General features: G+C 39.7%; 2 protein-coding genes across 18 annotated transcripts in view; one reads left to right on the top strand and one right to left on the bottom strand.

The window, feature by feature from the left end:
- The window catches only part of KLC1 (kinesin light chain 1), an 84,440-nt gene extending 83,704 nt beyond the window's left edge, over positions 1-736 (top strand). For both annotated transcript variants that reach the window (XM_072630092.1, XM_072630091.1), the window contains exon 16: positions 169-736. In XM_072630092.1, the coding sequence (XP_072486193.1) occupies positions 169-171 (3 nt within the window). In that variant the 3' untranslated portion in view covers positions 172-736. The remainder of the gene's footprint in view (positions 1-168) is intronic.
- Positions 1-23,379, bottom strand: part of XRCC3 (X-ray repair cross complementing 3) — a 68,274-nt gene that overhangs the window by 5,174 nt on the left and 39,721 nt on the right. For all 16 annotated transcript variants that reach the window (XM_072630110.1, XM_072630107.1, XM_072630113.1 and 13 more), the window contains one exon: positions 2,231-2,385. In XM_072630110.1, coding sequence (XP_072486211.1) covers positions 2,231-2,385 — 155 coding nt within the window. The remainder of the gene's footprint in view (positions 1-2,230; positions 2,386-23,379) is intronic.

Here is a 23,379-nt window from a genome sequence, read left to right as displayed (position 1 = left end):
CAACTGACCCTGGATCTTTGATAGCTTCCTAAGATCTTGCTCTCATAGGCATCTGAATGCACTGGCAAAGACCTATAAGGGCATGTTTGGGGAAATTTTCAAGAATCCTAGAGCTACACACACACACAGAAGAGAGTCCATTTCCTTTGATGCTGTCTTCTCTTTCAGTGAAAAGTGTCCACCGTAACCTCCCTGTCAGAAGTATCCACGTTCTTCGAGACCCCAAGGGGTACAGCTGCTGCCTTTGTAACCACTCGCTGCTGGGAACCCTGTCCCATCTGGAGCCAGTAGGGCTGTAGTCAAGGCTTGGAGCAGCCACCTGGGAGCTGGTGGTTATTTAACAAGGTTTTGTTATGGCTATTCTTGCTGTGGGACTTGCTACTAATCTTTGTATGATGTCAGGATAACACAGGACTGTGACCTTTGTGAGTCTTTTTAGGTGACAGGACAAACCTGGGGAGTTGGTCAATGTCCCTGAATGCCTTTTGTATATTTCAGCCTCTACCCTTAAAGGAGAATGCTGCTGGTTTCCTCCTTTTCCTCATTTATTCCCCCAACTCTCCCAGAGACTCTGTGGGGCTGACTGCAGGGTTGAAGTCTGTGGCTTTGCCATGTACTGAATCTGCATTAGAAAGGTCTGTGCCTCTGTGTCCTATATTCCTGTTATTTCATTTGGAGTAATGTGTGTTAATGTATTTTACTGTAAATTTTTTAAAATTAAATTTTATGTGCTCTATACCTTTTATTCTTTAAAATTACCTTTAGGTGGAGATACCTTTAAATTAGGTGAATTTCTATAACAAGGACACTTAAAAATTCCTTACTCCATCCAACTGATGAGCAGAGCCAGAGATGAGAAGAAAACATGCACATTAGACTCGCTACACAAGTTTGTCTCAGACTCAGCAAATCACTTCATTTAAGACTTCTTGTCCCTTCTCTGTACAATGAGAGGGCTGGACTAAATGTTCTCGCCATTTCTTTATTACTTTAAACATCAGACGTGATGAGTCTAGGATCCCAAGACTTGGCTCCATAGAAAGCTCAGGTCTCTTAGCTCTCAACGGCAGTTAGGGTGGGCAGAGGGGAGAGGGGATTGCTGTGATGTCACTAAAGCTGTGGCAGTCTGCTTTCAGCTACTCAGTGAGCTGAGGGCACTCACCCCTCGCTGCTGAAATTTTACTTCTCCAATGACAATTACCAAGTTTCCTTTTTTCACGCTAAATTCTTCACTTAAGCTATGAAATGTAATTTCTGGGTATGATTTTGCACAGCTCATCATGTATGTAATAAGGAATAATATAATCAACAAGATTCATTTTAGGGAGTAGAATCTAAAACTATATGTGTACACACGTACAAACACACACACACACACACACACACACACTCACACACACTGTAACAGTACAAACTCATCATATTGAGAGGGAGGTGGTGCACTGGACTAGGTCTGTAGTCAGGAAGACTTGAATTCAAATCTAGTCTCAGATACTTACTAGCTGGGTGACCCTGGACAAGTCACTTAAACTCTGCCTCCATTTCCTCCTCTGTAAAGTGAGGACAGTAGTAGCAACTACCTCCCAGGGTTGTTGTGAGAGCAAATGAGATAATTATAAAGTACTTACCACAGTGCCTAGCACAAAATAAGTGCTACAAGGATGCTGGCTATTACAATTATAATTAAGATACTGGATCCAAAAAACATTATAAAGCAGCCTGTTGTAAATCTTCAAATTCCTTATTTAGCCCTGCCAGTTAAGTTAACATATTCTCCCAAGATCTCTCTATGTACTGCTTCCTATTCAAATGGTGCTAACATGTGACTGAAAACCAACAGCATTGTACAGGTAATTGTAAGGATGAATCCTAGGTGATGCTAAGAAGTAAGACCATCCTTTAGAGCAGGGGTTGGCAAACTATGGCCTGAAGGCCAAATCTGGTATTCTGCCTGTTTCTGAACAGCTGCAGCTGCAAGCTAAGAATGGTTTTACATTTTTAAATATAATAAAACTATTTAAAAATGTAAAAACCATTCTTAGCTATGTCATAGGCCATATACAAAAGCAGGCAGAGTAGTTTGCTGACTTCTGCTCTATACTACAAAACTGATCACCCTAGTTGTTATCCTTAGTATGGAATTTCAATTGTCCCACTCATCTTGAAAACCAGACTAATCAGACCCTCCCTCCCATATATTGCTGGTGCAGGGCAGGGCCAGAATACTCACTATGTCTGCCGCATGCTCAATGAAGATAGAGTTGCCAAATTTGATTTTCTTGATGATCTCGTCAGGAACATCTGTCCTCAGTTGATGCTGCAGAGCTATAAGCTGCTGCAAACGCTTGTCTGGGAAAACATCCTCCGTACAAATGTAGATCACACCTAATATGCAAAAGCAGGTTCTTTATTTTAACTAGATAGATTCACAGTAATTGGCCTGTATCCTCTGCTTGTCGCCCCTAACACAGTTTTTCTATTATTTCTATACTTTCTTAACGTTCCTTGTCATCTTCCAGTGAAGCTCTCCTCTGATGCCTCATTCTGGAAAAGAAGTGACTCTGTTTTTGAAGGCCCTTCCAGTAAGGCACAAGACTTTCTGAGTGGGAAAGCCTTTGCTTCATTGATGTCTCTTGTTCTAACCCATGTATGGAAAGATCCATGTTCAGCCACCAGGTGATAACTTTTCTCACCAGAGTCCCTCATGAAGTCCTTTACTGAAGGGTTTAAAATGTATATTGTAAAGATAGTGCCTACACCAATAAAATCAAAAGCTCTTTTTGAAATGCTTTGCTGATCACACTGGGTAGGCTGGTAAGCAGATGACCTTACAAATCAAGCCTTCTTGCTCTAAAGGAACTCCTGCCACAAATTTGACAGGGACTCTGAAACTGGGTTCATTTGGGCTGTGCATAAAACATGCTGCCTACCTATTTGTATTTCCATCTCCTTATCAGTTACAGGTCTGTGGGGCCACTGTGCTTGCCCTCAACCTGCTCATACATCCAGGAAGCCCAATCACCAGTTCTTTGTCTCTGAATCATCTATTCCACTGTGGTGGCAGTAGGTCTTGGAAAGGAGGATACAGATAGCAGCAAGCCTGAATAGCTGACATGAGATCTATGAGTACAACTGAGACCAGCAGGAATTCCAGATTCATTAATTACTACTTTGTGACTTTGGGCAAGTCACTTAACCTATCTGGGCCTCAGTTTCTCAATCTGTTAAGTGAAGGTGCTTGACTAGAAAGTCTCTTTCAGCTATGGATGTATGATCTTATGAAAAATGTACCATTTAAAAAAATAATTATTTTATTTGTTTTCAGTGTTCTACAATTACTTCCATATATCCCAGATTTTTTTCCCCTCCTTTCTCCCTCCCTCCCCAAGATGACTTGCTATTTTATATAGGTTCTATACATACATTCCTATTAAATACAATTTCACCATAGTCATATTAAATAGAAGAATTAAAATAAAAGGGAGAAACCATAAAACAAAACAAAACATAAAAGAAAATGGTCTGCTTCGTTCTGTGATCCAGTTCCATAGTTCTTTCTCTGGATGTGGAAGGCATTTTGTCTAAAAAGTCCACTGGGAATTTTTAGGTCCTTGAATTGCTATGAAGGACTAAGTGTACCAGAAAAATTCCTCACACACTGTGGTTGTTGCTGTGCACAAAGTTCTCCTGGTTCTGCTCTTTTCACTCAGCAACAGTTCATATAAGTCCTTCCAGGCCTCTCTGAAGTCTTCCTGTTGACCATTTCTTATAGCACAATAGTATTTCATTACATTCATATACCACAACTTGTTCAGTCCTTCCCCAGTTGATGGGCATCCCCTTGATTTTCGGTTCTTGGCCACCACAAAGAGAGCTGACATAAATATTTTTGTACATGTGGGACCCTTTCCCATTTTTATGATCTCTTGGGGATACAGTCCTAGAAGTGATATTGCTGGGTCAAAGGGTATGCACATTTTTTTAGCCCTTTGGGCATAGTTCCAAATTGCTCTCCAGAATGGTTGGATCAGCTGACAGTTCCACCAACAATGAATTAGTGTTCCAACTCTCCCACATCTTCTCCAACATTTATCATCTTCCTGTTTTGTCATGTTAGCCAATCTGATAGGTGTGATGTGGTACCTCAGAGTTGTTTTGATTTGCATCTATCTAATCAATAGTGACTTAGAGCATGAAAAATGTACCATTTTGCAAAACACTTTTCTCATCCATTGACTCGCTTAATGCTTAGAGAAACTTCATGGGGGTTATCATCACTGTTTTATGGATGGAAAAACTAATGGTTAAGAACTCATCCAAGACTGGACAGTCAAAAATGGCAAACAAAGGACTAGCACCTCAGTCTTAGTTACACTCCAATGTAAGTAACCTGTGGCCTTGGCAACATATTACAGAGTTTATACAAGATACCATTATTACCTTTACCTATATAATAACTAAATATAATAGCAAATAATACAAGATGAGTACTTCAAGAGAAGTGTAATCCTAGCTCTGACATCTGAGGAGGATTAGGAAAGGCTCCTTGGAGGTGGTGGCATTTAAATTCTGGGCTTTCACACAAAGCTGCCAGACAAGTCATGCAGGAACCATATCTTATGTGTACATATATATATGGCCTTAGGAACATGCTGCACTCATAGCCTGGCCTTATACAATGCTGACTTGTTGGAAAGCCAAGAATCAGGGAACTGACTTTCAAGTACTGGCTCCTCCTACTTCTGTAACCTTAAACAAATCTTTAATCTAATGAGAGAATTAGAGTAGATGAACTTAAAGATCCCTTCTGTGGTAAGACCTATGATTTAAGAGATACTAATAGACAAAATGGGTCTCTGTACAGGTACTTAAGTCACAAATTTTATGAACATCTATGTAAATTAAGATCCCAACTAACCAGCCCACCACAGTCTCACGGAGCCTATCCTCTGTCCTTGGACATGGCTTTGCTGTGCATACTGGCATAGGCTGGATTGAATCCCTCTGGATCATAGAGGGAGTTAATGGGATGGACATCACTGGGCCTTTTGTGCTGTCACTGTGATTTTAAGGCACCTGCAGTCTTGATTGTACTGAGTCCTGTGCTCCATTACCAAAGTAAAAGTGAGTTTCAGAATACACTCCTGACAAAACATTCTCTTTCATGCTGCCCAACTATGTATGTTTCATGTGTGGGAACTCTGAGATCAGCAGTTTTTACTTCTCAAAAGTACAGTCTTCGGGGGAAAGTTTCCCACAATGCTCCAGAGTAAATTTTCTGCCTCTAGTTCTTCCTTTAGGCCTACCCTTTTTATCCTGGCTCCTTGCCCTAATACTTTTTACTCCCCTCCCAGTGCTCCTAGGAAGAGATAAGGGAGAAGATCATGACATCATTGAAACCATAGATTTAGAGCCCAAAGAGTCTTTAGAGGCCAGAGAATAAAGGACTTAATCCAGGCCATTAGACAAAACCAATTTCCTCACTATGTCCAAAAGGAAGAAAAAATTACATACAAATACATCTCATTCTGCACTCAAGTCTTAACCTGTCTGGGCCTCTCTATTGGGAGATGAAAAGCATGTTTATGATCAATCCTCGGAATAGTAGCCGGTCATTACACTAATCAATGTACCTAAGTCTTTCAAAGATGTTTGCCTTTACAATATTGAAGTTGTATAAATCACTCTCCTGGTCTTCTCCTGGTTACTTCACTCTGTTTCATTTCATATATATCTTCCAGGTTTTCTCTAAAATCATTCCTTTCAATATTTCTTACCACATGCTAGTATTCCATCAGATTGATGTAGCATAACTTGTTCAGCCATTCCTAATTGATGGGCATCCTCACCCCCAACCCCATCTCGGATTCCAAACTTTCTGCCACCTCACTGCTGAGTTTTTTGAGAAAGGGTCATATTTTCACAAGAAAATATAATTACATTTTTCTTTGAATAAAACTAAAAGTTTTCAGGTCAGGGGGTAGTTTATCATTTATTTTCAACAAACACTAAATGCCTACTGCTCTGGGTACCAGGGATAAAAATGAGCCAGTCGCTGCCTTCAAGGGGTTTATAATCTACTGGCAGTATACACTATGTCCATCAATAAGTAAATCCAAGACAGACAGACAGACAGACACACACACACACACACACACACACACAGAGGCATACACACACACAGTGTGTGATAAGAAAAGGAGAGTAATCACTGGAGGGAATTAGGAAAGGCCTCTTTAAAGAGGTAAAACTTCAGCTAAGCCTTGAAGGGAATGAGAGGTTTAAGACGTGGAACTGAGGAGAAAAAACATTTCCAGTTTTACGGACTGTGCAAAGACAGAGGAAGGAGAAACAATATCACATCTAGGAACAAAAAAACAGATTCAAAGTTTTGTGGTAGGGACAATGCTTTCCACAACGTCAAATCTTTATGATTTTATGCTTAGTAACACTTTCACTCCAACAGATTCCAGCATGTGGGATCACAGATGAAAGCCTCCCCACCTCCTTGTTAGACGACCTTGGAAAATATTGGGAAAGACTCTATGCCCACATTCTGATCTCCCTCTAGCAGTTGCTATGCTCAGAGGTCTCATAGAGTTGATTTGGCAATGAAGGTAACATCATGCCTTGCTTCCCCATCCACTGCCATTCTGGAGGAGCATCTCTAATGTATCAGAGAGGGGTTTTCCTATACAAAAAAGGAAAGCTGGGAAGCTGCCTTCAGAGGAGTTGTCATATCACTTCATGGACTTGTGGAACTGCCAAAGTCCTGGCCCATTCTTAATGCAGATTTGAAGGTCTATAGCAAAGGTGCCAAGGGCAGGACATGCAGTCCCCAATACTCCCAAATGCAGCCTCAGCCAGATTAAAATGCAATAGGGAAATGTTTAAGAAAAAAGAATACAATAAAACATAATGTTAATTTATGGTTTTTAGGTCATTATACCACTTTCAGAGATCTGTTTCTGTTTGAGTTTGAAGCTACTGGTCTATAGCATCCTATTCTGCCCTCTAGCTGGTTGTAAAGAATATCCTTTATATTTATTTTAGCATAATAATAATAAATAATAAAATAATAATAATAAATTAAATAAATTTCTTTTAAACTTAACATGTGGGTTTCCTCCTTTTTCCACATTCTCTTAAGTGTCCCATGTAATCATTCATTAGAAACACATTTGCCTCTAAGTAAGGAACTGAAACGAATAAGAGAAACTGATAATTTTTGAGTTCCTCAAACTCAAGAGTGCCCTCATTTCAATATCTCCAATGAGAGCTCTTAATTTCATGAACTAATTCAAAGGACTAAGTATTCTTACACATGCTTTCACTTGTGTGGACTGTTAAGCTAATCTCTTTTCAATGGTTATGGATTTCACTGAGAAGGCTCTGGGCCAGAGATGGGGAACCTTCAGCCTTGAGGCCACATGTGGTCTCCATTTGTTCTGTGAAGTTTGGATTCAGTCAAAGGGCTGCACTTGAGGCCCAAGAGGTTCCCCAACTTTGTGAGTCTGGACTATTCTCCAGCTCAGTGCAATCAGTAAAATGTCACCCATCCACAGGAGTTATTTAGAGGTCCTAACTATCCACAGGGAGTGAGTCCCTCCTTTTCTTGAAATCTGTGAAGAGCCACCTCTAAGAGTGGAAAATACCCTAGTAGTACATATCTTGTTTCATTTCCTGTAGGCTACACACAGCCAGCAAACTGGTGAAGAGAGATGTGTCTGCAGCTACATCCATCAAAGAATCCTGAGTGATCTCAACATACACACAGGAGAAATCCCACCGGAGCATAGTACACAAGGTGGCATCCTGATCCACTGAGTCAAATGTTATATACAGTCAAACTCTTATGTTCAACAAACCAAAACATTAGAATTCTGTACTCTTCCTACTCCTAAAACTAACCAAATGGACTGTGAAGATGCCTGTGAAAGCCTGCCAGTTCCTTTCTCATATTTTTAACATGTACACCTTCAAAACTTGCATGGATCACTCTTAAAATGATTTCCCAAAGGTGAAAAATTAGCTTCATTAATTATTTAAATCAGCCAAATTATTCAAATCATTCAAAATATTCAATTTCAATTCAGTTCAAATTATTCAAATCAAAATCATTCAAAAATCAGCTGATGCTTTCCTGATTACATCCTCCTTTTAATTATAACATCAAGATAACTATAATACACAATAATGACTATCAGTATTAAAGAAGAAATCTTTTAAAAACCATAAAGATATGTGATTAAAAATGATGGGCTGGTCACAAGGTAATAATGAAAGGTAACTGACAATAATCCAAGTAGTCCACTAATCTGATGCAAAAGAAACCAAATTCCCAGCATATTTGATGCACTCACTGTGGCAAACCTGAGGGAAGACATGAATAAGGTCCCCATTGCAAGGGCAGCCATAGACGAGCTGCCCTCAGTACCACTGGAGGGAGCATCCACACTGATGAAAACAAGTGCAGCAAAGGAAAATTAAACTGATAGGACATGTGAGGCAGAAGGGCTGAGGTCCTTCTGGTGACAATGGCCACAGTGCTGCACTGCTCAGCCCAGCGTCAAGCCCTAGGTCAGTCTCAAACCACAAGCTTCCCACAGAATCTGGAATGAGAAGATCTCACTGGATTACTGATGCTTCCAGTGCTTTATTGATGCCTGTGTTTTCTAGCAGTGAACCCTACTTTCAGGCAAGCACCAGATTGTGAAATATTCTATCAAAAAGTAACTCTTTTGTAGTAAATTTATTCTCCTTTGGCTGAATATGGGGAACCAGTGTGTTTTCAGATGAGTGAATACTCCACCAGGGGTGTGGAACCTGCAACCTCGAGGCCACATGTGGCCATCTAGGTCCTCAAGTCCCCTAGGTCCCCTCTGAATCCAAACTTCACAGAACAAATCCCCTTAATAAAAGGATTTTGTCTGTAAAACCTGGACTCAGTCAGAAGGTCACACCCGAGGACCTAGAAGGCCACATGTGTCCTCGAGGCTGCCAGTTCCCCATTCCTGCGTCTTTTTAAAAATGCTGTTCCTCTTTATTACATCAGTGATTTGTTTTTAGTAAAATCAGACTGCGTAAAGATGTACATGTCTCTGTCATTTCCTAAAATCCCCAAAAAGCACATAGACACTTTTGCTCTATTTGGAGACTACCTAACAAGAAAAAGCTTATGTTCCATTCACACAGATTAAAAATTCAATTAAACATTTCCTGAGCATCTACAATGTGCAGGAAGCATTAGCCTATAATTTAAGACCCCTACTCATGTTATTTGTCCTTCCTGGGACCTCCATCTCTCAGCACTTTACTGGGCTATCATCTTTTGCATGGTTATATTCTCTTCCAGTCCCAATCTTTTGGTGAACCAGTTCAAGTCTACACTGTCCTCTACTCTTAAATCTCTTGTTTCTCTGTCTTACTGCTGATCATGCCTTGTTAAACTTGAATCCTTGGATTACTCCCAAATCTTTCTTCTTCATTCCTGGTTCAATGTTGAACAGAAGCTGGAAGAAATCACAAAATATTGCTGACTTGGTCTGCTGCAAAATTCATGATACCTCAACAGGGCCCTCACAACAGCAAGTCAATCCTACTCTTTAACTGGTTCTCTACCCCACTCGCCATGACAGATGTTCAAAACCTCCTCTCCTCCAGACCTCCATGACAGCCCTCCCTCAATCTTCTCAAACTTGCCCAATACACTGAGAATGCCCCTTCTTCCCTATTCTCTGTCTCACATCTTCTGACATCACTTTGTGCCATCTCCTTCACTCAAGTAGCTGAGGAAGAGGCCAACTCTTCTAAATGTACCCTACAAACCCTCCTTCCAGTCAAGTGTCTCCACTATCATCCCCATGGTTTAATTTTCGATCTGAATATCTTAAAACTTGTTTTTCTAACTTCAAAAAAATCAGAAAAATCCTCAATAAATGCCTCCATCGTGCTAGCTATCTCCTTCCCATAAGACAAACTTCTTGAAAAAGCTCTCTACAATTTCCTCTTCTGTCCTCTTTTAAACCCTCTGCAATATGGCTTTTGACTTCACATCATTCAAATGAAATAACTTTCTCCAAAGTTACCAATGATCTGTTAAATGCCTTTTTTTTTTTTAATCCTCATTCATTTGGACATCTCTTGTAGCAGCTGGCACTGTTCAAAACCTCCTTATCCTGGATAATTTCTCCTCTCTGAGTTTTCCTGATTAACACATTCATGGTTCTCTTCCTACCTGTTCTGACCACTCCTACTTAGTAACCTTGGCTGATCTTCATATCCCACTCACACACTGAGGGTGTTCCCTAAGGCTTGTATTAGACTTTCTTCTCTGTTCTTTTACACTACCTTACTTGGAGATCTCATCAACTCCCTTGGGTTCAATTATCATCTCTATGTAGACAACCACCGAATCTATACGTCCAGCGGAGATTCCCTCCTGAGCAACAAAGCTGAGGGAGGCAACTGGTTCTGATTTCCTGAGCAACTGACACACATTACTTAATAAACTGATAATGTGCAAAACAGAAATCATTATTTCCCCCTCAAACCCACCCCTTTTCAAATTTAGTTATTATTACTGGAGATTCTGTTATGATTATTATTCCTTTTACTGAAGGCGCCATCATCCTTCCAAGTCACCATGCCTTGCAATTTTGATGTCATCCTTGGGTCATCATTTTTATTCCCAATCTATTGCCAAATATTGTCATTTGTACCTCTATAACCTCTCACCTGAGAGACTGAAATAGCTTACCAATTGGTCTTCCCTACTTTATCCCAATTCCAGTCATCCTTCATATAGCTGATCAAGTGATTTTCCTAAAGCACAGGTATGACCCCTCCCTCCACTCAATGAACTCCAGTGACTCCCTATTATTTCCAAAATCAAATATCAATTCGTCTGGCATTTGAAGTTTTTCATGACATGTCCCCTTCCTGATTCTATAGTCTTGTCCCCCTATGCATTTCACAGTTAGCAATACTTGCTTATTTGCTATATTCTAAATGAAAACTCATTTGCATCTTTATGCTGTGTACTGGCATATTCTTCACCCATGCCGGGAATTCTCTCCTGCTTCATATCAATCTCTTAGCATCCACAGCTGCCTTCAAGACTAGGCTGAAATGCCACCTTCTTCGTTATCCAGTAGATACCACTAAGGTCATTTTAGCAATGGAAGGTTCCCTATCAAGGACCTTGCCATCAAGGGGCAAGATGTGACAAGCTCAATATATACTCCATCTAGTTTAGACAGTTTTGCAAATATCTGCTAACATCCTTGTTACATAAGCTAGGTTAATTTTCCCTTGGAAAAAATAATTGAAACTATCCTTAAGACTTAATTGGGTCAGATTTGAACTTCCAGGAACCAAGATAGTGGAGTAAATAGTAAGTGCTCTCAGCCTCTCTTGTTGACCTTGAAAAACCCAGAGAATATCTCCCTGGGAAAAATCCTGGAATAGTGGGATCAGCAGTCTCTCAGCTCAGGAGGCTAGGGAGATTGACAAGCTGTGGGTGAAGGGCACCAGAGCAGGACTGGAGGTGTCCCAGACAGCACCACCTTAGCAAACCAAGAGGAGATCCTGAGCTCCAGTGGGTGGAGCCTGTAAGCGCCAACACTAAGACCCCAGGCATGCCTTAGCATAGCCAGTGGAATTGGACAGACACCAGTGCAGATGGGGGTTCACCAGCCACTGAGCCTGTCTGTGCTCTAGCCAGGCCTCCTGCAGCCAGACCACCCCTCTCCCACATTTACACAGCAAGCTTCAGCATTACCCTGGGGACACTCAGAAAGACTTCACCTGGTGTCGGCCTTGGCACACACAGCCTGCTCAGAATCAGGTAAGCTGCAGCATTCTAGCTGAAAGAACCAGAGGCCACAACACACAAAGCCTCAAGTTCTCAGCACAAGAAATGTGAGACAGAGCCCCCTGTGCCTCAGAAGCAGAGATCCTCTTTAAAAGTCAGGAAGAAGACAATCATCATGAGAAAGAAACAAATCAGAAAGCAAAGACTGTAGAATCTTACTGTGGGGACAGAGAAGACCAGAATACAAATTCAGAAAAGGACAGCATTGACACTGTACTCACATCAGAAACCTCAAAAGAGAATATGAACTGGTCTCAAGCCCAAAGAGCATTATTAGAAGAGCTCAAGAAGCATTTTAAAAGCCAAATTAGAGAGGTAGAAGAAAAATTGGACAATGATTTTAAAAATACAATTAACAAAATGAAAAAAGAATTCACTGAAGAGAACAGCTCCTTAAAAAGGAAAATTGGACAAAGAGATAGGGAGGTACAAAACCTAACTAGAGAAAATAACTCCTTAAAGGGAATAATTGGACAAATGGAAAAGGAGATATAAAAGTTAACTGAAGAAAACAATTTATTAAAAATTAGAACTGGGCAAGTAGAAGCTAATGACTCTAAGAGAATCAAGAATCAGTCAAACAAAATCTGAAGAATAAAAAAAAAACAGAAGAAAATGTAACATATCTCATTGGAAAAACAAATGACCTGGAAAATAGATCCAGGAGAGAAAAATCTAAGAATTATTGGTCTACTGGAAAGCCCTGTTAAAAAAAAAAGAGCCTGGACAATATCTTCCAAGAAATCAACAAGGAAAATTGCCCGGAGGTCCTACATCCACAGGGCAAAATGGTCATCAAAAGAATCCACCAATCACCTCCTGAAAGAGATCTCAAATTAAAACACCAAGGAATATTGTGCCAAATTCCAGAACTATCAAGTTAAAGAAAAAATACTGCAAGTAGACAGAAAGAAACAATTGAAATATCAAGGAACTACAGTCAGGATCTCACAGGACATTGCAGCTTTTACACTAAAAGATCAGAGGGATTGGAATATGATATTCCATAAGGCAAAGGAGCTTGGACCACAACCAAGGATCAATTACCCAGCAAAACTGAGCATAATATTTTGGGCAAGTATATGGACATTCAATGAAATAAGGGATTTACAGACCGTTTTGATGAAAAGGCCAGAGCTCAAATAGAAAATCTGATCTTCAAATATAAGACTCAAGAGAGGCATAAAAAAGGAAAACAGGAAAAAAAATGTTATTCAGTATGGGAAAACTATTTACATCCCTATATGAGAGGATGCTGCTTGATAATCTTGAGAAATGTATATTTATTTTGACATTGAAAAGGAATATACATAGATGTATGAATTAACTGATGTGATGATAAGAAACAATTAATAGATGCGAAGGGATTGTAAGAGGAGAAGAGAAAAGGAGGAGGCACAGAAAGGTAAATTACATCACAGGAAGAGCCACAAAAATATAGTATAATAGAAGGAAAGAGGAGAGGGAGAGATGAACATTGTTTGAGCTTTACTCTCAAACAGTTGGTTTGGCTCAAGGAGGGAACAACATACTCAGTTATGTATAGAAATCTAACATGCCCTACAGACAGTAGGAGGGAAAAGGGGAAAGAAAAGGGGGAGAGGGTTAAAGGGAGAGAAGAAGTAGTAAGAGAAAATGTAAATAAAAGGGAAGGGGGCTGATAAAAGGGAGGGAAGATTGAGGGAGGCACTAATCAAAACTGAAACTCTACTGAGGAGGGGAAGGGAGAAGGTAGAAATGAAAGCATAAACAGTGGGGAAACACGATGGAGAGAAAGACACAGATAGTAATCATAACTATGACTGTGAATGGGATGAACTCTCCCATAGAGGTGGATATCAGAATGGATTAAAAACCATAATCCTACAATATGTTGTTTACAAGAAACACATTTGAAACAGGGGATATACACAGGATAAAGGTAAAAGGTTGGAGCAGAAGTAAGCAGGGTAGAAATCCTAATCTCAGACAAAGCAAAAGCAGAAATAGATATAATCAAAAAGAGACAAGGAAGGAAACTATTCTGCTAAAAGGCACCATAGACAATGAAGTAATATTACTAAATATATATATATATATATATATATATATATATATATATATATATATATATGCACCAAGTGGTATTAGCATCCAGATTCTTAGAGGAGAAGTTAAGGGAATTACAGGAGGAAATAGCAAAACTACAGTAGTGGGGGAGCTCAACCTCCCCCTTTCTGAACTTGATAAATCTAAACTCAAACAAGAAAGAAGTTACGGGGGTGAATAGAACTCTGGATAAGGCAGATATGATAGACCTCTAGAGAAAAGGAATAGAAAAGATATACCTTTTTTTCTGAGCAGTAAATAGCACCTACACAAAAACTGACCATGTACTAGGGCATAAAAAATTAACAGTACAGGGCAGAAAGGCAGAGATAGTCAATGCATCCTCAGATCATGATGCAATAAAAATCATATGTAATAAAGGGCCATGGAAAGATAGATCAAAAATTAATTGGAAACTAAATAATGTAATCCTAAAGAATGAGTGGGTTAAACAACAAATCATAGAAACAATAACTTCATTCAAGAGAATGACAATAAGGAAACAACCTACCAAAACTTACGGGATGCAGCGAAAGCAGTTCTTAGGGGAAGTTTTATGTCAGTGAATGCTTACATGAATCAGAGAGAGAAAGAGGAGATCAATGAATTGGGCATGCAACTGAAAAAGTTACAAAAAGAACCAATTGAAAATTCTCAAGTAAATACCAAATTAGAAATACTGAAAACCAAAGGAGAGATTAATAAAACTGAAGTTAAGAAAATTATTGAACTAATAAAACTAAGAGTTGTTTTTACGAAAAAACCAATAAAATTAAAATCTTTGGTCAATTTGATTTAAAAAAAAGAAAGAAGAAAACCAAATTACCAATATCAAAAATCAAAAAGGTGAACTCACCTCCAATGAGAAGGAAATTAAAACAATAATTAGAAATTATTGTGCCCAACAGTATGTCCACAAATTTGGCAATCTAAGTGAAATGGATGAATATTTAAAAACATGTAAGTTGCCCAGATTAACAGAAGAGGAAGTAAAGTACTTAAATAACATGATCTCATAAAAAGAAATTGAATGAGCCATCAATGAACTCCCTAGGAAAAAATCTCCAGGGCCAGATGGATTTACAAGTGAATTTTATCAAACATTTAAAGGACAGTTAATTCCAATACTATATATATTTGGGAAAATTGGTGGAGTCCTACCAAATTCTTTTTATGATACAAATACGGTTCTGATACCTAAACTGGGAAGAGTCAAAAAGAGAAAGAAAATTATGGATCAATTTCCCTATTGAATATAGATGAAAAATTTTAAGTAAGACATTAGCAAAAAGATTACAGCAACTTATCATGAGAATAATACATTATGATCAGGTAGGATTTATACCAGGAATGCGGGGCTGGTTCAATATTAGGAAAACTATCAGCATTACGATCATAACAACAAAACTAACAAAAACCATACGATTATCTCAATAGATACAGAAAAAACTTTTGACAAAATACAACACCCATTCCTACTGAAAACACTGGAGAGCACAGGAATAAATGGAACCTTCCTTAAAATAATAAGCAGTATCTACCTGAAACCATCAGCAGGTATTCTATGTAATAGGGAAAATTAGATGCATTTCCATTAAGATTGGGGGTGAAACAAGGATGTCCATCATCACCACTGTTATTCAATAGAGTACTAGAAACATTAGCTTTAGCAATAAGAGAAGAAAAATAAATTGAAGGAATTAGAATAGGCAAAGGAGAAACTAAGTTATCACTCTCTGCAGAGGATATGATGATATACTTAGAGAATCCCAGAGAATCAAGTAAAAAATTATTTTAAATAATAAACAACTTTGGCAAAGTTGCAGGATACAAAATAAACCCACATAAATCATTTGCATTTCTATATATTACTAACAAAGTCCAACAGCAAGAGATAGAAAGAGAAATTCCATGTAAAGTTGTGGTAGACACTATAAAATATTTGGAAGTCCACCTGTCAAAACAAACCCAGGGACTATATGAACAAAACTACAAAACACTTTGCACAAATAAAGTCAAATCTAAGCACCTGGTAAAACAGCATTTGCTTGTGGGTAGGCTGAGTTAATATAATAAAAATGACAATTCTACCTAAATTAATTTACTTATTCAGTGCCATACCAATCAAACTACCAGAAAATTATTTTCTAGAGCTAGAAAAAAATAATATCAAAGTTCATCTGGAAGAACAAAAGGTCCAGAATATCAAGCAAATTAATGAAAAGAAATGCTAGCGAAGTTGGCCTAGCAACCCCAATGCAATCAAGATTAGGAGGGAAGGAGAAAACTGGGAAAGAATTTCTGCAACTAGCACCTATGATAAAGGCCTCATTTCTAAAAATACATAGAGAACTGAATCAAATGTACAAGAATACAAATCATTACCCAATTGATAAATGGATATGAACAGGAAGATTTCAGAGGAAGAAATTCAGGCTATCTATAGTCATGTGAAAAAATGTTCTAAATCACTACTGATTAGAGAGATGCAAATCAAAACAACACTATACCTATCAGATTGGCTAAAATGACAAAACAGGAAGATGATAAATGTTGGAGAAGAGGTGGGAGAATTGGGACACTGATTCATTGTTGGTGGAGCTGTGAGCTGATCCAACCATCCTGGAGAGCAATTTGTAACTATGCCCAAAAGGCTATAAAATGTGAGTACCCTTTAACCTAGCAATATCACTTCCAGGGCTGTATCCCAAAGAGATCATAAAAATGGGGAAAAGTCCTACATGTACAAAAATATTTATAGCAGCTCTTTTTGTGGTGGCCAAGAACTGGAAATTGAGGGGATGCCCATCAAATGGGGAATGGCTGAACAAATTGTGGTATATAAATGTAATGAAATACTATTGGGCTATTAAGAAATGACGAACAGGAGGACTTCTGAAAAACCTGGAAAGACTTGTATGAAGTGATGCTAAGTGAAAGGAGCAGAACAAGGAGAACATTATACACAGTAACAGCCATAGGGAGTGAGGATTGTTTCTATGGACTTAGCCCTTCACAGCAATGCAAAAAACATTCCCAAAGGACTCTTGAGGCAAAATGCTATCCACATCCAGAGAAAGAACTATGGAATTGGAACACAGAATGAAGCAGGATATTTCCTCTTGCATTATGTTTTAGTTTCTTTTTTCTCATGGTTTCTCCCATTCATTTTAATTCTATGCAACATGACTAATGTAAACTGTGTTTAATAAGAATGTATGTGTAGAACCCATATAAGATTGCATGCCATCTCAGAGAGGTAGGGGGGAAGGAGGGGAAGAAAATTTAAAACTTTTGGAAGTGATTGTTGAAAACTGAAAACAAATTAATTAATTAAATAAAATTTTAAAAAAGACTTAATTTGGCCAGCCGATGAAGGCTTGAACTGTTGACATAGCTTCCTGATCACTTAAGGCATAAAAAAGTCCAGCACACAAGGATGAGCAACTTAAAATCTCTACTGCTCTGAGAATCAATATACCTGATCAGGTGCACCTCTGTATGAGTTTTGGGGGAACTGTGTCCAGCTGAATCAAAGCTCTATCTTTGCTGAATATTCTTCTTATGCTATTGTTAAGTCTCTTTTTGCAAAATGTACATTATTCAGTTTATTAGCCTTATTAGTCAGTTCTAGCCCAGAACACTACCAGAGTTATCTTTATGTGTGGTCTGACTATGTATAATGTGACTATGTATATGACTTACTCGCTCAAAAATCTTTAGGCTACCCAGTATCTACAGAATAAAATACCAACTTCACATAGTAAGACTTAATCATAATAATGATAAACAGCTCATAAGGAGCCAGTGTGGCATAGTGAATAGAGTTAGTCTTTGACTCAGGAAAATCTGAGATCGAGTCAATTTCTGACACGTATGAGATGACTGACTGCTCAGGCAACATTTCAAGATTTCAAGTAGCAGAAGAAGTGCCAATCTGCAGTGGTGGAGGTTGTCTCTTCACCTGGAATTCCCTAATAACAACAAAATCAAAGGAAAGGTCTCTCTCTAAATAGTTGATGTTTACTTAGCCCTCAATGGCCTTAAGGTGTTTTACATTCACCAACTCAATGTCCTGTGTAATGGTAAAGTAAATAGGAAAATATTTCCCATTCCTTAATAGGTCCATGTGACCTGCTTGGACAGCATGGAAGTCTAAGTCAAATGTGGTTGAAGCAGCTTGCTGAAGGGGTGGAACAGGAAGGGTAGAGCAGAGCTGAGAGGAAGTTAGTCAGTCTAGTTAGAGCTGGTAAGGTCGCAGGCAGGGATAGCTTAGGCTCATGAGTGTTTGTCTGTAGGAAGATCCCAGCAGGGGGTGCGACGACTTGGGAATGGCTTTGCCACTTGCATTGACTTCTTAGTTGCTATGATACATTATGCTTTCTGGTTTCTAAGTAAATGTTTTTCTTCTGCCTTCTATATATTGGAGAGTCTGTTCTATTTTGTGACTGAAAACTACGCCAGCATATTCATAGTGTATGGGATGACAAGATCCCCAACTTAAATTTAACTACTCAGAGGCCTCTCACAGTGATGACAGAAAGTTTATTTATTTGATTCTCAAGAAGTGGGACAATCCTACACCAGGTGGTCTGGAGCAGGAAAAGCTGAAGACAAAGGAAAAGCAGTGATATATATAGACACTAACGCAAAACCCTCCTCCCACCACTGACCATTATTCTCATTAGCTGAGAAATATGATCTTACATTCTAGACACGAAATCTAGCCAATCCCCTTTGAAATGAAGACATCGAAAAGTTATGTAAGTTTCATCCAATCATTGAGACCCTAATGTACTACACAGTTTTATATCCTTATATGGAATTATTCCACTCTAAAAGCAGTGTAACCTGAGCCTCTCGGTCTTACCTCACCCCTGAGAGAAGAATTACAATCTGAGAAGTGTTCACTAAAGCTATTCCACTCAATCCCTCCTCTTATTTATGAACCTGAAGACTTCTCACAGATATTTCAACCAAAGTTCTGTAGCATGATCTCACATTGTCTATTAATTTCTCCATCCCCATCAGGATCGCTCCTGTCTTTTTCTCTCCACAGGTGCCCATCCTTCCTTCTTTAGTATCATCAACTGAATGGCTCCTTCGGTTCTTTCTTTTAATCTAGCAAGTCTTAGTAAAGAATTTCTAACTATCCTACTGATAAGTGAAATCAAACAAGGCAGACAAATAGGAAGTAATATAATACCAAAAACTGCTATCAGGCCAAAACACAGTAATCTTTTCCACCACCTCCCTTCTAACCAAGATCACCAGGACGTATTAAAAGGGAGTCCCAAGTTTGCCCAGGAACGTGGGCAACTTTCCTGATATTCTTGGTGATCTCTTTCACTATTCTTCCATTATCATCAATTTTCAAACAACATGTGGACAGATTGAGTTTTCCACAAACTCCCCCTTCTTCTGCAAGTAAATAATCTGAGATCAATCTATGTTGCAGTAGTGCTCTGTTAAGAACAAACAATAATAACCCTAGTATAGTTCCCCAAACAACAAAACATATAATGAATTTATATACAGGCCTCATTGGCTATCCCTTTCCAAATTTTGTGTGTTCTCACACATGCTTTACACAGAGCTTCAATTCATTTGCCGGGTCAGGGTCTGCAGACCACTCCTTCGGGGCATCCACGGGTCCTTTTACTCTGGTATAGTGAGTCCAGCCTCGTTCCTGGGTTCTTACAGCTGTGTCTGAAGTCAGGAGAACCTGGTAGGGACCTTCCCAGCTCGGAGTTAACTTCTCCTCCTTCCACACCCAGATCAGGACCCAGTCACCGGGTTTAAACTTGTGCACCACAAAACCTAGAGGGGGAGTCTGAGTGATAAGTCCCTTAAGTCGCAGTTCATGCAAATGTTTAGTTAAAGCAAACACATATTCTCTTACAAATCTATCCCTATTATCAGCAATTGGGTCCCCGTTTCCTTCCTGTATCCCCGGGTAGGGATGCCCATACATAAGGTCATAAGGAGATAGGCCCACGTCTCTGCAAGGTTTTGTTCTAATTCTTAGGAGAGCCAATGGCAAACACTTGGTCCATGGTAACTGTGTTTCCAAGGTTAATCTAGTTAGCTGTTTCTCGATTTCCTGATTCATTCTTTCTACCTGCCTGAGGAAGGAGAGTGCCAAGGGGTATGGAACTCCCAAGAAATCTCCAATGCCTTTATCAATGACTGCAGAACTTTGGCAGTAAAGTGGGTGCCTTGATCCGAATCTATCCTCTCCACCATGCCATACCGTGGAATTATCTGTTCCAATAATATCTTACTAACTGTGGAGGCAGTGTCTCGTGATAAGGGAAAGGCCTCTACCCATGATGTCAAGTGCTCTACTATGACCAGCAGGTATTTGAGACTGCCCACTGATGGTAGTTCGGTGAAGTCCACCTGAATGCTTTGGAAGGGTCTGTATCCCGGAGGCCTGCCCCCTTGTGGGGTATGGCGTTGAGCAGTCTTATTCATCCTTCGAAACATCAGACAGCCCTCCACCAACTGTCTGGCCAGAGTGTGTAAGCTTGGTGACAAAAACTTAGTCAAGACAGCATCGCACAGGTTTTGGATATCCCAGTGACTACCTTGATGTAGATGTTGTAAGACTTGTCTTATCCCCACCTTGGTTAGTACCTCATGATCATCTGGGAGAAACCAGCATCCTCCCTCTGCCTCTTTGGCTCCTAAGTCCTGAGCCTTTTTCCTCTCTTCCTGGGTATAGGATGGGGAGAGGAGATTGGGAGGCAAGGCAGGAATTAATACCAACATTTCAGGCTGCCCAAGTTCCCTTTCCCTGGCCTTCCTCGCTTCCTCATCATTGAGGCGATTACCCTTAGCCTCAAAGGTGTTCTCTATTTGGTGTCCCTTCACATGCACAATAGCAATTGCTTTGGGCAACAATAGATTGCTCAATACTTTAGTCAGTAACAGACTGACTGGCCACTTCCCAGACATCTTTTGAGTCTGTATATATAGATCCCTCTTTCCCATCTAAAAGTTTTAAAGCCTGATGTAAAGCATATAGTTCACAAGTTTGTGCTGACCAAGTCTTAGGTAAGCTGCTGGCCTGTACGCGAGAATCACTATCCCCATCTATTATAGCATACCCATTCAGTCTCTTCCCTTCCACCACTCAGGAGGACCCATCAAACAACGGGGACTCTTGTAAATCCTCCCATACCTTTGTCTGATAATTAATTATATTCAAACAACAGTGTTCCAAGTTTACAGGCTCCTCGGGAAAGGCTGACAGGAAACTAGCTGGATTGAGGTTATGATCTTGAGACAGTATTAAATCATCTTTTTCTAAAAAATATAGCCTCATACTTCAGAATCCTTGAATCCATCAATCACCTCCCGGCCCTCTGGTTCAGGATGGATCGCACCTGATGGGGTACACTTACTATCAAATAGCCTCCAAAAGTTATTTTTCTACTTTCCTCTACTAAAAGGGCTGTGGCTGCCACAGCCTGTATGCAGGTTGGCCATCCTTTTGCTATTGGATCTAACACTTTTGATAAAAATGCCACCAGATGTCTCTGCCCTCTTCTTATTTATGCCAGGACTCCCAAGGCCACCCCCTTGTCTGTGTTCACAAAGAAATGAAAGGGCTTCTCTATTGAGGGTAACATTAATACCGGGGCTGAGATTAAAATCTCCTTGAATCGTTTAAAATTTTGCCCACTCTCAGAGTCCCATTGAATATGTTCTGGTTTCCCTTCCAGTAGATGACTATATAAGGGTTTAGTTAGGACTGCATACGAGTCTATCCAATTCCTGCAATATCCCACCAGGCCCTGGAATTTTCGGAGTGCTCTTATTTTCTGGCTGAGCTATCTGTATTATTCCTTCTACCCGAGAGGGATCTAACTTCTTTTTTCTTTTCTTTTACTTATCAAGTGACCCAGGTAACTCCATGAGAGAGCAGACTTTCTGCTCATCTCTCTGCTGAGGACAATTCCTTGATAAATACCCCTTCTTTTCGCATGCCCAGCAGGTTAGGGGTCCTCTCGGAGGTCCTCTCTGACCGGCTCTTCCCCGTATGTGCTGGGCTGCCCCTGAGTCCCTTCTTCTCATATTTCTTAGGGACTTGGTTCCGGTCCCACCCCTTCTGACCCCCTCACCCTGCAAATAAATAAATAAAGCCATTTTTCCTTATCCTAAAGTGATCACTTATTTAAAAATAAAAGAAAAACCTAAACTTATTATTTTTTCTTTGCCACTTTAAATACATTGTCTGGCATCAAATATATTGATCTAATTTAAACATAAAGTACAAACTTTAGCTTCAAGATCTAATTAACCTTAAATTCAAAATTCTCAGCTCTAAGTTGCTTACTTGAGATTTTTTACTTTCTAATCTTCTGCTTACTTCCACCAGACTTTAATAAATTCTAACCTATCTTAAACATTAAATTAAGAGTGACACATTTCACCTATTCACAATTCCAAATACAACCAGAATGAATTCAATTAACTTTCTGTTGTTTCCCATTACACTGAAATTTCTTCTTTGGGTGAGGCAAGAAATGGTTAAATGCTTGCTAGCATGCCTTTTTGGGTCTGAGAGAAAAATATAAATTCCCTCCCTCCCTGTCCCTCTGCTCTGAGAGGGTCGAAGAAGAGGAGTAACAGGAATTTCAAGGACAGTTCAGCTCAGCCTTTCTGCTCCTGCTGGCTGGCTGGCTAAATTTACAACCTTAGAAAGTATCAGATAAAACAGAGACACAGACTTTCATTCACACAGAAATACCAACACAACATATACAGACAAAACATTTAATAAAAATAGAATAGTACATATAGGTTTAAATTTTTGGCAAACCCAGTCTTCAAAGGATTTGTACTTTGGCCAGAAGACATTTCCCCTGAGCTGAGTGCCTACCTAAACTAAACAACAATACTTAATCATCTTCTTCTTCTTATCCTTCCCTTTATATTTTGATAATTTGTGCCAATTTGCAATCGATTTCCCAAGGGACTATTTACTGGTATATCCTGACTCCACTCTGAAGCTTGGGACTTGGACTGCTTCTTCCCCATTTTGTTTTGCACAAGGGCTGTCGCCAGACACCTCTGAGTCCAAGACTCAACAAATTATGCTAGCTCTCTTGCTAGCTCTCAGTGGGGGTTGCCCACCCACCAGCAGTCACCCAGTAGCATTCCCGGGGGGGCCCTTTCCCCTGGGGTCTGCAGTCCACTAATTTTGGTTGGGAGTCATCACCGATCTCCCTGAGTCTGTCTAAGACTCTCGAATTCGACCCCTAGGCCCCCCGATTGCTTACCTCCGGGTCATGCACGCACAAGTTGCCTGACTGCAATTTCCAACACCGACTGGTCGGCGTTTCAAATACTTCAAAGCTTCCGATTTGGAGTCTTTACACTTTCTGTTCTCACTGAGTTCCTCTGCT

The sequence above is a fragment of the Notamacropus eugenii genome, chromosome 1 (genome assembly GCF_028372415.1).
Source record: "Notamacropus eugenii isolate mMacEug1 chromosome 1, mMacEug1.pri_v2, whole genome shotgun sequence".
Classification (NCBI taxonomy): Eukaryota; Metazoa; Chordata; class Mammalia; order Diprotodontia; family Macropodidae; genus Notamacropus; species Notamacropus eugenii.
The sequence above is the reverse complement of the archived record's forward strand: the minus strand, read 5'-3'. Positions and strand labels throughout refer to the sequence as shown.